The 17379-nt window shown below is 39.5% G+C and overlaps 1 protein-coding gene across 2 annotated transcripts in view; it reads left to right on the forward strand.

Moving 5' to 3' along the window:
• The first annotated feature begins 1672 nt into the window (after positions 1-1672).
• LOC146469909 (uncharacterized) overlaps positions 1673-17379 on the forward strand; it is a 16847-nt gene continuing 1140 nt past the window's right edge. Inside the window, exons 1-8 of one of the 2 annotated variants that reach the window (XM_085122751.1) lie at positions 1680-2288; positions 5344-6419; positions 10576-10619; positions 11689-14048; positions 14987-15032; positions 15749-15991; positions 16665-16742; positions 17370-17379. The exon at positions 17370-17379 is cut by the window's right edge and continues 1140 nt beyond it. In XM_085122751.1, the coding sequence (XP_084978877.1) occupies positions 1767-2288; positions 5344-6419; positions 10576-10619; positions 11689-14048; positions 14987-15032; positions 15749-15991; positions 16665-16742; positions 17370-17379 (4379 nt within the window). In that variant the 5' untranslated portion in view covers positions 1680-1766. Of the gene's footprint in view, positions 2289-5343; positions 6420-10575; positions 10620-11688; positions 14049-14986; positions 15033-15748; positions 15992-16664; positions 16743-17369 lie in introns of those variants that run through there. The other variant, XM_085122752.1, reaches the window with a different exon arrangement.

Raw genomic sequence — 17379 nt, forward strand, 5'->3', positions numbered from 1 at the left:
TAGGTATGTGCGGCGCCAAAGGGTATGATTTTTCGGCCGCCTTGGTCATAAATAGGGTATCGGTTTTAGCCATTTTCCCGCCATTTTGGTAATAAATAGGGTATCGTTTTTTTCACTCTGGTTTTGAATTCTTTTGAATTCTTTTGTTGTTGTTGTTGTTGTTTTGAAGAAGCTACTTCTTCATCATGATGTTTACGGCAACTGTGTACGTTCCGCAACGGCTTGTCACGCGCTCCGGTCACGTCCTGAGCTCCAGAGGTTTTTGAATTGAAGTTGACTAGACACTATCAGGTCATAAATAGGGTATCAAATTTTTGGTCACGTCATAAATAGGGTACGGAAAATCGCAGACTTTGGGAAGCGGGCCGGACGCCCCTATCCAATTTTTTTGAGAGTACGCCCCCCCTCCCCCCCCCCGGGTTCAGGTATACTGTTTTGCCAATCAATAACAACCAATCAATGATTGTTTTATGTGTGACTATATGTGTGGTATAAACTAACTCACTCTATGGATTGAATCGATCAGCTCCTCCGATCATCGATTTCTATCGATTGAATACCGCGAGGCACAGTCATGTTGGTCCTTTGGTTGTTCCTATAATTCAATTAATTAGCCTATCGCAATGGCGATAACAAATCAGGCTGAAAGACTCTCAGACGCGTCTTTCAGCCGTTTCTCTGAGCTTCAAAAGCCCCTAATGTAAAATGTTACGTGTAGATTTGAAAGTAGACTTTCCGTCAAAGTTCTTCGTCTCTCATTTTTAGCCAGGTAAGTTGAGCAGCCTTCACTCTGCCAAGCGCTGTTTTGCCTCCCCAAGAAAAAATTCCGAGCTCGATAAAGGAAACTCTACGATATAAGCTAAGGTCTTCTTTGTAGGAAGATCATCTTTTACTTATTTAACTTCCCAGGCTTCTTGAGTGGGTGGAGGGAATGGATTACTTAAATGGATGATATTTGGGCGAAACTGGATTTCCACAGTAAGATTACTCTCTAGTTAGGTCCCGTTTATATGGAAAAGTTGTCTCGAGAAAGAGGGTCACCCTCCCAGCCGAGTCAACTTCAGCGAGCGTTTATATGAGAAAAAAGTTGACCCCTTTACCTGAGCTAACAGCGCTTGCACATGCTCGCCAAACTCGCGAGGTTGAAAAAGCTCGTTCTGCTCGCCTAACTCGCGAGGTCGACTTGTAGCAAGTCTAGAGTTGACCCGGCTAGGTGTTTATATGGGGAAAAGTTGGCCCGGCTAGGAGGGTGACCTGGCAAGGCGGGTCACCCTTCTAACCGAGCCAACTTTTTGTTTCAGTCTCATGTAAACGGTTCGCCAAGTTTTGTAAGGAAATGTAGGAAAAGTTGGCTCGTCCAGGGTAGCTCGGGTAGGCGAGCCAGGCGAATGACCCTTCTACCCGGGATAACTTTTCCCCATATAAACGGGACTAACTGATTGAAAATCTTAAGATGCTACATGTACTTGTACCAAAAAAAAATAAGAATTCTATTAAAAAGTTAACGGTTTTCTTTCAAGGCATTATAGTGTCAATCGTAACTACTATTCAATGACTGAAGAAACGCCAACAACATGCAAATGTGCTGATCGAAGTACAAGAAAACAGTGAAATGTTGTTGTGACTGGCCAGTATCGGAAGGTATCCCACCAACCGATATTTCTCTCGAGTATCGATATTTTGATGGATATCGAACCGACCTTGCAGAGACAAGCAAAATGGCGGCAGAGAAAATTTCCAAATTTTCCTTCTAATCGGAAAACAGAATGTCACAAACTGAATTTTATCCGATTCTCTGTGACATAATAAGAAGCTTTACTTTTCACAAGATTTTACAGCGCCATTTTAACTCCGTAATTCATAAGCTTACGTTTGTTCACGGGGAAGCCATTTACCCTCGAGAATTTGCTTCTGTAGCAATCAAGTTTCTTGGTGATGAAGTAACCTCAGAATTTAATCGCAAATTCAAAGCAGTTCTCAGTACCGCTGCAGCTGATCATGTCATTCAAAAGCATGCTGAATTATTTTCCGATGAAGGCTATGAAAAGAGTTTCCGTGTATCACTTGATAGGCTTCCATCATTGGTTACTGAAATGGGAGACATCATCTTCATAGAAAAGCAGAACATTGGCACAGTCGGTGCATTCTTAGCCTTTGGGGCTACGTTTGCTGCATATTGTGAGCAAAAGGATGGCTTGGGCTTGCAAGCAGTGGAGGCAATAGTGAAATCAGTAGCTAAACATTTAGATGACAATCTTAGATCTTGGTTGAAAACAAACGGAGGTCTGGTAAGGGAACGAAGTCACTGATTATTAAATTTAGCCTTTTAATATTTTAACAAATCGACGGCACTTTTCTATGGTGTGTATGTTGTGGTTCAAAATTTTTTTGGTTTAAGAATTTTCAAACCAGTTTGATTTTTATTTCCCCTTGTCTTGGATTTAATATGGTAGTCAGGGCCGTACCTAGGATTTTTTGTCTGTGGGGGCAAACTCCGCACACCCCTCACAGGGGTCTACCGTATGCAGACAGGGTTTCTAGTTGGACATTAATTTTGTTTTCACTCCTACAAAGAAAGTTGCCTCTACGACGTTCAGAGAAAAAAAAACACACTGATGCTTTTTGTTTTTAATTGACTGTCATGACTTTATATGGGGTTAACATCTTGTTTAACTTGAAGCAAATATTGTCTCTCATTTTAAAACACAGTCGATGCACTGCTGTAAACAAAGGGAGAAAATCACTGAGCTTCCACAATTCAAACGCACTATATCAGTGGAGTGAAGCATTTGCAAAAACACAGCCGTTATTTAAATACAATTCAAGCCTTTTCAGTATTACTGTGACACATTCCATAGCTCTATAACACACTACAACGATTACTAGAGAACCAAAACACCAAATAGCCGTGCCACAAAACACAACTCCTTGTGACAAACACTAATAATCGGGCCCAGCATTGCAACAATTACAGAATGAAACTCATTGCATGATACAAGCAATGATTAATTTCTGTCCTAAGATTACACAAATCTCAACAAGAAAGGAAGTTAAAACTATCAAGCACTTAAAAGAGCCAAGCCAAACCTAGCTGAAATGCCCTATGTGGCATATTAAAACACCGTTGTTAAACACACGGAATAAGATGTCATATTCAAAATGAAGAGAATTCAAAAGAGGAAACTCAAAAATCATTAGGCGCAAATGACCTGTCGGATGATGAACATATGATGGTTAAATCCAAACCCCGCCACAAATACTTGCAAGCAGCGCAAGCTTTCAAAACCAATTTATCTCTGATAAAAAAAACATACTTGTATAAGCTAGATTTAAAATTGGCTAAAGTACGCGTCAGAAAGTGGCGTAGGCTTGTCAGTCTTGATTTACACACCAAATTCCAAACCATAGGCAGCACAAACTAACAAAATCAAATATTTTCATAAGAAAACCGGTACTGGCTTTTGCCTCAAAAGATTTTCCAAAATGATTATCTGGAATTCACATTGAAGGAATATTTTTTCACTCAATTAGTCGATTTTCTTGTGATCAGTGTGATGTTAGAAACAAATTGAGTTTTCCTGGCGGGGGCAGCTGCCCCCTCTGCCCCCGCGCTATGTACGGTCCCAGTAGTGAATGTGACACAAAGGAAAATAAAAATTAAACTGGTTTGAAAATTCTTAAACCAAAACAAACTTAAACCATAACATATAAGTTTACTCCAATAGACCAGATAATGACATCAAGAAATGTCCAATTTGGGGAGTGGTTTCACCAACAAATTATAAACATTTAATGGGCGTAATTTTATGTTTAAAAGAACTCACATAGACCATAGAAAACTGCCATTGTTTTTTTTGTTTGTTTGTTTGTTTGTTTTTTTACAAGAACATTGCAAAAATACAACAGGTATTGGCATTGAGAAAAGGGCATGTGACAGAGTGAGTGAGAGCCATCAATCAACCATAAATCTTGTAAAGTAGTGAATGGCTTTATTTTTGACATCAATGAATTACAAATCTGGCAGCTGCAAATCTTGTAAAGTTGCGATTGGTTTTATTTTTCCATACGTTTACCTTGCTTTGATTTACATGTTGGTATCATACAGTGTACATATAATCATTGTCTGGACGCTAATAGGCAATGGTTATGAGCCAATCGTTGTGCAAGAAGTTTGATACGTACATTTAGTTATTTATATCATACTCACTGGACTAACTGTAATACATATTTAGAGTGCAGTTTCACTCTAAATTGTATTACAGTTAGTCCAGGCTTATTACTCTGGTAATTATCTATGGTGTTTTCAAGTCCACCAAATTGTACATCTCACAAAGTCCAGTGGGCTTTTGTAAACTGTTGAGGGAGAGTTGAATTCTCTGAGATCAGTGCAAACGATGGGACTATTAAAAAAATCCCTACATCCCTTCATGTGAGCAAGCCATTTTCATCAAAAAATCTAGTCCTGCTTCTATTAATTTGAATTCAAACTGATTTGAATTTTTTGGACAAGTCCCCAGGACTTCTCTCCTCGTTAAATCCTCAAATTATGTTTCATCAGCCTTCCTTTAACTGTTTATGGGCAAGTCCCTGAAACAAAATGAAAATAAACAAATCATTAAGTAGCATTAAATTAAATTAAAGCCTCAAACACTGATTTCTGGTTTTTGTCACATGATCGTCTACTGTAAATCTGACCTATTTCAAAATTGGGTCTTTTACAATCTTCCAGTTGGCCTGGAGAATATACATGTACATGTAAGTCTTGTGTGTGTCTGTAGTAAATGTCTTGATTGAATAGATGGCATTTTTGGTTCAGTAATTATCAGCAATATTTGACTTGGAAATATTTGACTGAGTTATCTTGTAGATGAACAATATGTGGTTTTATTGAGCTGACTCATTTCAATGTTTTGCGATTAATTTAGGAAATTTGGTTTCATTGTTTGGGACCGCTTCTTTTTCATATCTATGTTTCTGTGTATATTCTTTTTAATAACATGCCCTAAATTTTGCTAAATGCAAGCGGTGACTTGTTCCATGGTGTAAATGTTGTAGGTTAAAATGAATCCCAGGTTAAAATGATTTCAACCTAGGTTGATTTGTATTTTCCTTTGTTTCAGATGTAAATTACCAACCTTAACAAAGGAAAATTATACAAATCAGCGTTGGTTGAAATCATTTTAACCTAGATTCATTTTAACCTACAACATAAACAGTTACAGGGTACTACTGACACGTAGTCCATTCAGCAAGTCCATTCAATTAGTCCCCTTGTGTGTTACATGAATCTTTTTCAATACCTTGTGATTAATGATATTCTCGGTATTACATGTTTAATTGCAGGGTATGGTCGAGTCTGCTAAAGTTGACTGTCTTAATCATGTCACTGCTTCCAGAGAGAGAAAAATCCAGTTTACAGATTCATTGAAACTTGTCTTAGAACACCACAAACAAAATACAAATCCACAATTCTACAAAGAAATGTGCAAACTTGTTTTAGAACTGCAAAATCTTCTTGGAATGAAGGAGAAGACATTTGAAACCTTTTTTGATTATGGCATGTTCCTCTTTGCCCAAGGAAACTATCCTGGAGCTAGGGATGCCTTGGAAAATGCTCTTCAGGGATTTAGCACAAGCAAACCTTCCTTTACAGGCCAGTGCCACTTTCAGATGGGTGTCGTGCACTGTCACATGGAAAGCTTTCAAGAAGCTTTGACATCATTTCAAAAAGCTCTGGAATGCAACCAGATTATGGTTGGAAAGGGAAACATGTCAACTGCTTTTTGCTACCACTGGCTGGGATATGTGCACCGGAGACAACATATCATGGATAAAGCCTTTGAAACACAGAGCAGAGCACTGAAAGAGATGGAAGAAAACACAGGGGACATAATAACGGGAAGCTTTATTAGTGACTCATGCTTCGAGTTAGGATGCATTTATCATGAGAAAGGACACTTGAAAAATGCTGTTGAGTTCCATCAAAGATCTTTATTGATACGTGAGGAGCGAGGTGCTGGTTTTAAATGTAAGCTTCAGTCATATCTCTATCTTGCCAAGGTTTTAATGAGTGAGAGACTCAAAAGGCGGCCTTGTGCATCTAATGAGTATGCCAAAATAACATCTCAAATTGTTTCTTTGCTCGACAAGGCTTTGACACTGTGTAAAGAACAATCCCAGCATGGAAACTTACGTGAAAGATTTCCAGTTATCATGACTGCACACACATACCGACTAGCAAGCATTAGAGAACTTCTGTTGTTAGCGCAGGAACTTTGTGCAAATCTTATCTCCAATGTAGCAGAAGGGAAAAAAGAAGACCCACAGAAAAATGAGAATCTTATCACAGAATTCAAGAAATTGATGAGGACAGTTTTGGATGAAAGTGAACTGCAAGGAACATTGTGTGGAGAGAGCAGGTACAGTGTACATTTGTATGGCTGTTGTAGATTTTAGTTTTAACAGACTTTTGCAAGGAGGTGGGGTTGGTACACTGTAATCATTACTAGTCTGAGAGATCCCTGGTGAAAAACCCTTGAAATTAATTCTTCATTCCTCATTGACACCTTGCCTTCAAGGGCTTTTCTGGAGTACTGTATCCCCCTCCCCCCCCCCCCCCCCCTCTTTCACACAAATGTGTCAGCTCTACTGTTTTTAGGTCTACATGTACATGTAGATTTTAACTGGTTCTCACCCTGGCTGTGACATGCTGCTTCTCCACATTTGTCTCCAACCATCATTTGTTTTTTTCGTTTTCCTTGTCATTTCAATCATGTTTTACACAGGCCTTTTAAACAAGAAAAGTACAGTGTTGTGGAGCTCATGTAAATGCTAAATGAAATCTTCCCTGTATGGAAGACTAACCGTTTTAATAAGCCCTGCCAAACATATAAGAATACTAAGACATACCCAGCCATTTATAAAGGTGAATCAAAATCTTAATGTATATCTTTCTTACATTAATATAATACTTAATATATTTGGTTCAATTGTTTTCTATTAGGCTTGAACAAGGGAAAAATAATAAGAATTAACTGGCGGCTTGTTTGCAAAATTTCAAACCAACGCTAAATTTAAAGCATAAACAGGGGAGCAGGGATGGTGCAGTGGTGAGAGTAAGTCACCTCCCACCAGTGTGGCCTGGGTTCAATTCCTGGACTCAGTGTCATATGTGGGTTGAGTTTGTTGTTGGTTCTCGTCCCTTTTCTGAGGGTTTTTCTCTGAGTTCTCCAGTTTTCCTCCCTCCACAAAAACCAACATTTTCAAATTTCAATTGGACCTGGAAATCATGGAGAGAAGAGCCACCTCATGGATTCCACAGAAATTCCCAATTGAGTTTGACACTTTTAGATATTTTCAATATGAGTGCTATTTGTGTCTTAAATCCCTTGACTTACGTGACACAAATTGCTGGTAGAGTCACATTAAAAAAATACTCTGCATACATGCATACTTCAGCAGCATTTTCCTTAGCATAATACCCTATAAATTATGTATAAAAATATGGAAAAACAAAGAAATTGTTTATATTCCTTGTTTGTACAGGTGTACATCTTGAAATTTACCAACAAAATCCAGGAGTGGCAAACAAAGAGTGAATCACAAAAAATGATATTATTTCCAACCTACAGTACCGCCTGAATCCATATGTACATCAGCCGCGGGTTTCACGAGGTGGACGCAAGGGCAGTGCACGCGTTTTGCCCTTGCGTCCACCTCGAGAGGAACGAACGAATCACGAGACGAAACCGAGACGAAGCCTAGGGAATCACGCGTTCTTCAATGGCCGCGTCTTCGTGCTCTTAATTGCCTTTGTTTGCTGTTTGTTTGTGTTTCATTGTTAGTTATCAGGTCGCATTTACCCAAGAGATTTTCACGGAAACCACAGCCACCTCTCGCGATCTCATCGATGCATCGCTCACGGCTTAAGCTACTGTCACTCGAGATCAAAGCGTACGTCAATACGAAGGACTTTGAAGTTAAAATTCGACTTTTTTACGTATAACTGATTATTTGTCGCTCAGTAAATCTGCTATCAAAGTATCCGTGCAGAACTCGAAATTTTTCAAACAAATTGATCGAAAATGGCGAATGAAGCGTTGTCTATGTTGTCACGCTTCGATTAATTTCGTTCGCAATTTGCATGCGTAATGTTTTCGTTTGTTTTCCACAAATATTTTTCTTCTTTTGCATGACGAATGAAACTTTTTTTTGTTTGTCGAGCGTCAAATAGCGTTTGTGAAGTATTCAAGCGTAATAATTTCCTTTATCGTCAGCAAAACTACAAACGAACAGCTGTGACGGTACGGCCTGCCGCAATTGAAAAGGTTCAATGCGAATGATTTGCATATTTTCGATTTTCATGTGTCGGAATTTCCGAGTAAAAACGTCCGCTTCTTCATACTAGAAAAGTACACACAAATATTTTTTTCGGCCGCTTAGATAAGTAAATACACAAAAGCATGGATTAGAAGCAAATTACAACATTGCTTGCACCGTGCAAAAGCCGACAAGATGACGCTTACTTTTCGAAACTGACATAAAGCGCATCGCATTAACGTAAATAATAAACCATTGATAATTTTTTTTTGAAAGAGAGGAAGGACATTTCTTTAGCTAAAGGTAATGAATTCCTTTAAATTTTGATTTAACTTGAAACATTTCGAGAAGAACTTGAGGAAGTCACCATTAAATTAGATTACGGGTAACGCATGTTGCGCGAGTCATGTAACATTCATCGGAGGAAAGCAAATCGCGCGCTCGATCTGTTTCCCGGATCTGTTTACGGGGAATCCGCTTAAATTTAAACGGTTAGAGAAAATGCATGGACGGCTTGTGTACGTTCAATTACGCGAAGGTGAAAATCCATGCACCTAAAGCAGTCCAAGATTAGTCTCCTACGCGACGATTCCAAAGACCGGCTGCGTTTCATGTTTCATGCGGTTTACTTGAGAAAAAAATCTATTCAACGGAAAACAATAAACTCACAATAGGCTATAAGATGCTATTGTGTTTGGGCCTCGTCCTTTTGACCGCGGAAAATATCCAACCTAGGTTTCGTCTCGTGAACCGCGCGGTTTCGTCTCGTGAACCGCACGGTTTCGTCTCGTGAACCGCGCGAGCCTTCACGCGTTCTGCCCTTGCGGTTCACGCGTGCCAATGTGCATATGGATTCAGGCGGTACTGTAAGACAGAAAACTGGCAAATCCCAAAACAAAGCTGATTCCATGCAGTATGTTGACAAGTGGTTAAATAAGTTTATCGTAGTTGATTGATGGATTTTTCGGCCATTGACACCTGTAGGCATACTTAGAAAAAGAAAATCCGAGTTCTCCCAACACAAGTCAAACCCATGATATTCTGAGTACTAGTTTGGATGCTCTACCACTGAGCTACAGGAGAGTTGTGGGAGCTTAAAGGCCATTTAACTACATGCTCAATAGAACCATGCTTACTTGAGCTCCCAAGGGAAACCAAAACTAGTTTGAGTTTGCGGGGCTTGTTTTGAATTTCAAGTATCCTGTAACTAATTAGTTTGTGTTAACCATTTATTTTTTGAGTCAAAATACAGCAAGTGAAACTATACTGCGTTGGTTCGGTTTTATCCTTAGTGTAGTTTTTTTTTTTCTGTTGTTGTTTGTTTACAGTTATAATTCAAAAACCACCTCAACCTTTTAGCCACCTGAAGGAAATTTATTAAAGGTGGCTCTAACCCCATTTTTTTGTAAAACTTTGCAAAAAATTATCTGAACATCCTGATCATAGTGCCATGACAAAAATGTGGTCATTTCTTAGCTGTAACCACTTAAAGCTAAAACTAGGGGAGTTTTTAACAGGTTATGCTGTTGCTATGGTATCTTATTATATATAAATGACCATAACTTGTTTACCAATGTTTAGGTACATGTATTTGCTTGACACCATTATTGTAGTATTTTGCTGATAAAGAGCTGTAATTCATCAAATTATAATTGCTGGGAAGAACTGGAAACTGCCCTGAGCCTGACCTGAAAATTCAACTTGGGAATTCTTTTCCATGAGGAATTAGATCTTCAGATTCCCTTAAGTCATTTAAGAGACAATTAAAGGGTATGATTTATTAGTCTGTTTAATTTTACTTCTTTAATTGTAGTTAACAAGTGTATTTCCCACTGTGCATGTATGTTAAGCTACGTGTATGTAGTTTCATATCTAAACTCCACCATTCAAAATAAAATAATTTTCCCTGAAATTTACTTTTAGGTATAATTATTAAGCTGTTATCTATCGTAGCTATAAGTAACTCTTAGTTTTGTGCATATGGAGCTTGTAATTTGTAGTTTTAGTTACATGTAATCAGGGTCATTTGGGAGAACAGTGCTTTGTTTAATACTTAGCCTAGGTCAGCGAGAGGATGAAGGTGGAGACAGCAATCCTTTTGCGGCTCACTCAGCTCACAGCTCATGCTATAATCCTCTCACGGCTGACTGTAATAGAGAGCTTGCAAGCTCGCAGACTTTTCGATACTGACTGGTATTACCTGAACAAATAGAGCTTATCATCATTATTAAAACAAATCTTATGCTTTTGCTTTAGGGATGAGGTCCTACATTTGGTTGATGATCAAGAACGTGAACAAGGTGTGAAAGTGTCTTCAGATGAATCATATTAATATTAATGTTTTGGCCCTACAGGGTATCTGAGTTTTATAAGAGTCGTCTTTTAGGAGATGGCTATGCTTATAGAGGTGATTTAATATTATACATGTATATTAAACAAATAAAGATCACTTAGTGTCACCGTGCGCAGTGCCAAATTTTACCAGTGATTTTCCCTCAACAATGAAACTATTGCCAACATGGGCGTGTTTAAAATCTGTATATGTTTCTATACAAAGAAAGTTCTCATTATTCACTTTAATGAGCGCTTTTCTGTATTTCCAACATAATTATTCAACCAATAGGCAATTATAATTTGATCAAGTTTTCAAAATGATGGACTTACATGCAGTTGAATCCATCTTTGAACTATGACTTGTGACTTCTCCTTTATGTAAACGTACATGTATAAGGAAAACAACCGTTAGGTTTTAAAAAGCTTTATTGTCGTGTCAATTCAAGTTAAGTTAATGACAATCCTACTGTTCCCAGTGTAGCCGTAGTTTATCTTGGTTATTTGTTTACTTATGTTACTGATTGTGGGTCACGTGATGGCCACCAATTCTTACGCCTGTAGTACAAGGTTGTGATCAAGGGCGACCTGTACCATTTGCAATGTCTTGTATGGTTGGTCGAGAGAACAAAAGAATGAACAACAGAACAATGTTCCCAACCCTAAAAAACAATGCAGCTGCATGTGATCAGGGTCCAGTGAAAATAGAGTTTTTGCATGGTGCAGGTCTGCAGTGTGATCATGAATGTTTACAAAAAGACCCTTTCGTTAAATGTCCCGCTGAATCTCAGTTTCCTTGACAAAACGTCAACATTCATACTTGATCAATGGCGTACACCAGCTTAACCTGTTTCCCCAGCTCGGGATCATTCAACATAAAATGTAATACAATGGCACTCTTTTTTTATGTTTTTATGTTTAGTTTTTTTTGTTTTGTTTTGTTTTTGTTGTTGTTGTTGTTGTTGTTTTGTAGTTTCTCAATTATTTTTCATTTTTCCCTTTCTGTCTCTCAAACGTTTGAAATATTTTTCTTTGCAGTGGCTCCTCCAGAGATCAACTTGCGTGGCCGTTTGGCCTTGGAAGCCTACAACAAAGCCCTTAATGAAGGAAAGACTTCTGTGAAGAGGGTTCCAGTTATGTTGATTGGACAGGGTCGCTCTGGAAAAACCAGCCTGAAGAAATCACTGAGGGGGAATCCCTTCAACCCAGACGAAGACAGCACTGTGGGGGTAGATGTTGATCCCTCGTACTTCCAAGTAACCACTGAGGTCTGGAAGGCGGGAGAGAAGGATCAAGTATCAAATTCTGAGGACGCAATTTCTTATGAGCATCATGCGGCTCGATTGGTCGTCGAACATTTGAAGGAGGACAAATGCACTCTTGAGGAAAGGGCCGCCGAGTCTGTGCAGATTGAAAACATTCCCCTGGTTGACACAGTCGCTCCAAGTGTCAATGTTAGCAGTGAGTTTAATGAGGCCTCTTTAGACGAGTCTAGTGCAAGTAGTCATGTCTTAGCTGAATTTCCTTCAGATGTCAAAGAAGCTGTGCTAAATGAGACGTCAGGAAATGACACAGAATCTGTTCAGTTGTCCAGAGTTCCAGATTCCGACACCGTTGCTCATCCTACAGAGAAGAACGAAAACGTTCATCCTCTCCCCTCAGCAAAGATACCAGATGAGATAGAAACCCTGATTACAAAGTTACTGCAGGAAGTCGACCAAGTGAAAGAAGAAGATATTTATTCCGTTCTATGGGATTTTGGCGGACAATCAGTGTACTATGTAACGCATCCGCTATTTCTTACCTCAAGAGCAATGTATTTGTTGGTTTACGACCTCAGCCGAGATCCTCACGAAAGAGCCAAACCTGTTATGAAGCAGGGGATATTCAAGCAAATTGAAGACAGCTTTGACACGAAAACTAACCTAGAGTATCTTGATTGTTGGATGAGTTCCATTGCTGCTCTCGCCAGTCAAGATGAGAACCACCCTGTACATTCAAGATCAAAATCAAAGTTGCTGCCAGAGAAACTTCCTCCTGTGTTCCTAGTCTGTACGCATGCGGATAAACCTTTTGGTGGAGTGGATCCTTTTGTACTAGCTCGTGAGGTTTATGGTTCTTTACAGACCAAAGCGCACAGAGCGCAGTTGTACGGTGATGTGTTTGTGGTGGATAACACTAAATCAGGCCTTGAATCGGAGTGTTTGGAAGTTACACGCCTCCGAGAAACAGTACTTGCTGTTGCTAAGGAGCTACCGCAGATGAAAGAGGTCATTCCAGTCAGGTGGATGAAATATGAGAAGGCGCTCCAAATCACTCGGGAGGCGGGTCATAAGTGGATTTCTGTTGAACGAGCAAGACAAATCGCATCTGAAGTGTGCAAAATTGATGACGAGCAAGAGTTTGTGACATTGCTTAACTTGTTGCATGATCAGAGAATTTTGATACATTTTGATGACACACCTGAATTGAAGAAATTGGTTGTCTTGGACCCTCAGTGGTTAATTGATGTGTTCAAGAAAGTCATTACAGTGAAGCCTTATGACTACCAAGAGAAAGAGTTCACAGAACTGTGGCATAAACTTGAGACAACGGGAATCCTGGAAGAAACGCTATTGCGACATGTTTGGGGTCCTTTGTTAGACCAGCAAGAAACCTCTGAAAGCCTCATTGCAATCATGGAGAAATTCAGCTTGCTGTGTCCTTGGCCTTCATCAGATGCCTCATGCAGCAACCAGTACCTGGTGCCGTCCATGTTGATGTCGCATCCACCGCAAGACATCATCAAGTTGGTTACCTCAGCACAAATTCCTTCTCTTTTCGTTAAGTTTGAATCTGGGCAAGTTCCTCCAGGCTTGTTTCCTCGATTCATCTTGCAGTTCTTTCAATGGGGCAGAGATGAATTTTGGAGCTCAGTTGACCCTCAGTTGTATCGAAATTTTGCCAGGTTTTACACTTCTGGAGACGATGACTGCTCTGTTGTTTTTTTATGTCATTCCTCATCCATTGAGGTTGTTGTTCACGGAGGAAATGTCAGTCCTGAATTAGCGGAAGGTCTGAACACCTCTGCCGATGCGTTTGAAGTGTCCTGTGCTCGAGCTGTGTATAGACAGCTGGGTTTAATGCTTGAATGCATGCGCAAGGAGTTCTGTTGGTTGAGGAACATGAGGTATGAACTGTGCGTCATTTGCCCGGTCTGTTGCCAAAGAAGAGTAGTGAACTATTGCCGCACCCACCACAAACAGAGTTGTCAGAGAGACGAATGCATGCACTTCTGGTCCGAGTCTGAGCTGCGCAGTGCCAATCATTTCATCATTTGCACAAGGTCGGCTACTGCATTGAAAAACAAAGTACATGTCAACCAGTTTGCAGCTTGGTTTGCATTCCCGGATGAGCCGGTAAATAAACACACTTCATTTAAAACTTTTATTGAATAGTTCGCTGGAATAATATAATTAGTTTAGTAGAACTTTCGAAAAGCAATGAATTACTGGTACAATATTCACTAGTGAACTCATTCAAAAGCAAAGAAAAGCTACCTTCAAAACATATAGAATACAACGTCAACTAGTCAAATCATTTGCCGTTCAAGACTGGCTAATCTTGAAGCATTCGTGCATTCGTGCATTCGTGTATTCGTGCATTCGTGCATTCGTGTATTCGCTGGTTTATGGACCGGTCATGTGGTCAGTGTCGGCTCTCCGGTGAATAGCGCAACATTTTGTAGGTTGAACAGTCTTGTTATCTCCAGTATTTCCTCAAGGTTGGAAAATTTGCTGTGAAAGTGTGGTCTTAACAGAATGTTTTCATTGAGATGTTACTGACGCCAGACGATTTGTTGTTCAGTCACTTCAATGAGTTGACGATGATGAAGGGCAGTATAACCGCTACCTTCTATCTCGTGTATACATATATGTGTGTCTATACAGTATCCTACGGATGCCACCGGTTAAACTATCCCTTTTGAAGCTAAAGAGCCTATTGTAGGTTCAAGGCTGTTGCCTTACGGGAGCCCGGTAGCCTGGGGAACCGAAGAAAATACTCTGGGCTTTTTTTGTAGCAGCACCTAACACTTCACATGTTGGGCTCCTAAGTTTTCGGCCCAGTTTGGCCTTGTGGGCTCCTTGAAATTTTTCACTTAGGCAACGGTGTTGAGGTTACACTAAAACTTTACTGATCTCAAACTAACGCGTAATTACAGATTCTTTTACTTATTGTCGGCCATTTTATCAGTCTCAATAGAATTACCCAAGGATGTTTTGATAATTGTAGAGAGATTACATTTCTACGTAACAAAAACAGCTCTTTATTTTGTTGTCTTGGTTATTTATCACAGATTGCGAAGGATGAACAAGATGGAAGACTTTTGCCTTCTGCTGAAGGTAATATTTCTTTTTCTTTAGTATTTCAAGAGATCAATCCAATAATCTTTGTAAAAATTCACAGTTGGGCGTTTCGCACTGAAGAAATCACATTTATCTGACATTTAGGTATCACATGGGCATAGTTGGCCGCGTTCGGACAAAAATTGAGCAATTGAAATATGATTTGTCAACCTGACAGGAGTAGTTCAAGGTTTCCTTCTCTGCGAACTCCTTGACGGTTTGGTTTGTTTGTTTACTTTTTACAAATTTACCTAAAATAGTGTGACCCCTTATCTACCCATTGTCATATTATTTCGCCATCACACTGTGTTATTACCTAGTCTTATTTTTTCATCTGAGGTAAAACACGCTTTCCATGCCTGGCCATGCATGCATGTGCTTTACTGCGGCCACTTGTTCGAAAGCCGATTAACGCTAATCCCCGGTTAAAAGTTAACCGAGGTTTTCAGCTCGCTCGTTAAAAATGTTTTTAAAATCTAATTTTAAGCTAATAGTAAAGAAAAGTCAAAGTCAAAACTGAGAGACAGAAATCTTTTTGAAAAATCTTTATTGTTCAGTAATTAAACTTGAATCAAAATTCTCGTTAATCCAGGATTAGCTTAATCGGGCCTTGAACAACTGGGCCCAGTAAGTTATGTTATGCCAGGGCAAAACGTTATCTAGTACAAAAAGGCGATCTTAAGCAAAAGATGTCTTCATCTTCTATTTTACAGCAAATGAAGACAAATCCTTGAGTCTGCCCGGCAAGGTGTTGGAGTCGCTGTTGACGCCGTTATGTGATCCAAAAGAGGTCGTTCGTCACCTGGAACAGAGTCTGCCGTTGAACCAAGCCTCCTTGGAGCATCCGGAGCCTGGGACAAAGAGATTGATCCGTTGCATGGCAATGAAGGCAAAACATTCAAACAGGCTTGATGTGGTCAAACACTTGAGGGAAATTACACCAGCTGGGACTACTGGTAAGCTTGGAATTACTTAATACATTCTCGTATGCACATTGTACCTGTCTAGGTTATTCGTTCTTGTTTTTTTCTTTCTTTTTTACCCTAATGTGTTCTATCTCTTGCCTCAAGCATCCTTGTGCTAGTCGCAGTGGTCAAAAATTCAATTCGTCTATGTTACGTACTTTTCAAATTTTGGTTGTTTAATCCGAGGTAAGGCACTTAACAGAAACTGGACGACTGTTAGAGAATGTATGTACTATAGCACACTCCACAATTTTACGTGAGTTGGTCTGACGTACTAGATCAAAAGGTCTGAACTGTTGTGGAAACGGAGTGGGTCTGGAAAGAGTCGTGCAAGGCCCTCGAGGCATCCACCCTTTTCGTTTTTCACCGCGAGGTTAAAAATATTCTTAGCACACTGGATTATTTGCATTAATAAATCTGGAAACGAAATCGTAGAAAGAAAGACAGTGCTGTGTATTCATTACTACGGAAATGCATGAGGTTAAGTTACAAGTTAACTAAAAAAGTGTGATAAACGCTCACTGTTCACACGTAGCCCTTGTCTGCCCGCTGGACTGTAGGTGATCAGTCTCCAGGCTGCCTTGTTTCCTTGTTTTTATATTTCCCCTTCAGAATACTACGCGGTTTCGTCTCTCTGATCTAACCACACAGCTTTTCCTTCCAGGTCCTTTGCTTCCTGGGAACCTAGATATTCGGAATATTCCTATTCGCCAGATGAGAGAACTTACAATTGACTTGAGCAGTAAGTGTTAGAGTGTAGATCGTATTGACTTTCACAAACAATTATTTGGAACAACCGCCGTGTACTGATAGAAGGAAAAAATGATTTACTTCAACCTGAACTTACAGATAGTCTGCATGAAAGACTTGTTCAAAGAAAGTAATATCTCCTTTCCTTCCAAAAAAATTAAAGTAAAATATCGCATTGATATTTCATTTACACTTTACTTCAGTTTAATTAGCGCTATCCTACTAACATGGAAAGCAGTCATATGTACTCCTCCCACACACCACCCTGTGATTATCCCTCTACCCCGGCCCAACTAACGAAAATTATAACATAAGAAACTATGGATTTACTAAAGAAAACATCTCTAAAGTTTATACACTGCCTTATTCAATAACGAAAGACACAACGTTCCTTGCTGTTCAGTTCAAGGTAATCCACCATATTCCGTCAACGAAAGCCTTTCTGGCGTTTTTGGCATTGTTCTGTAAAGCAAGACGATTAACGACTTTTACATCAACAAGAGCAAAGTTTGAAAAGATATTTGTTTTGTCCTATTCAACGTACATGTAAATTTTATGTAGTTTGCACACGAGGTTTATGAGCATTATGCAAATAAGTGCTTGCCCGTTTGTGTTGCAGGCGGAGAAGA

This window comes from Pavona decussata, unplaced genomic scaffold, assembly GCF_977016875.1.
Source record: "Pavona decussata unplaced genomic scaffold, jaPavDecu1.1 SCAFFOLD_115, whole genome shotgun sequence".
Lineage (NCBI taxonomy): Eukaryota > Metazoa > Cnidaria > Anthozoa > Scleractinia > Agariciidae > Pavona > Pavona decussata.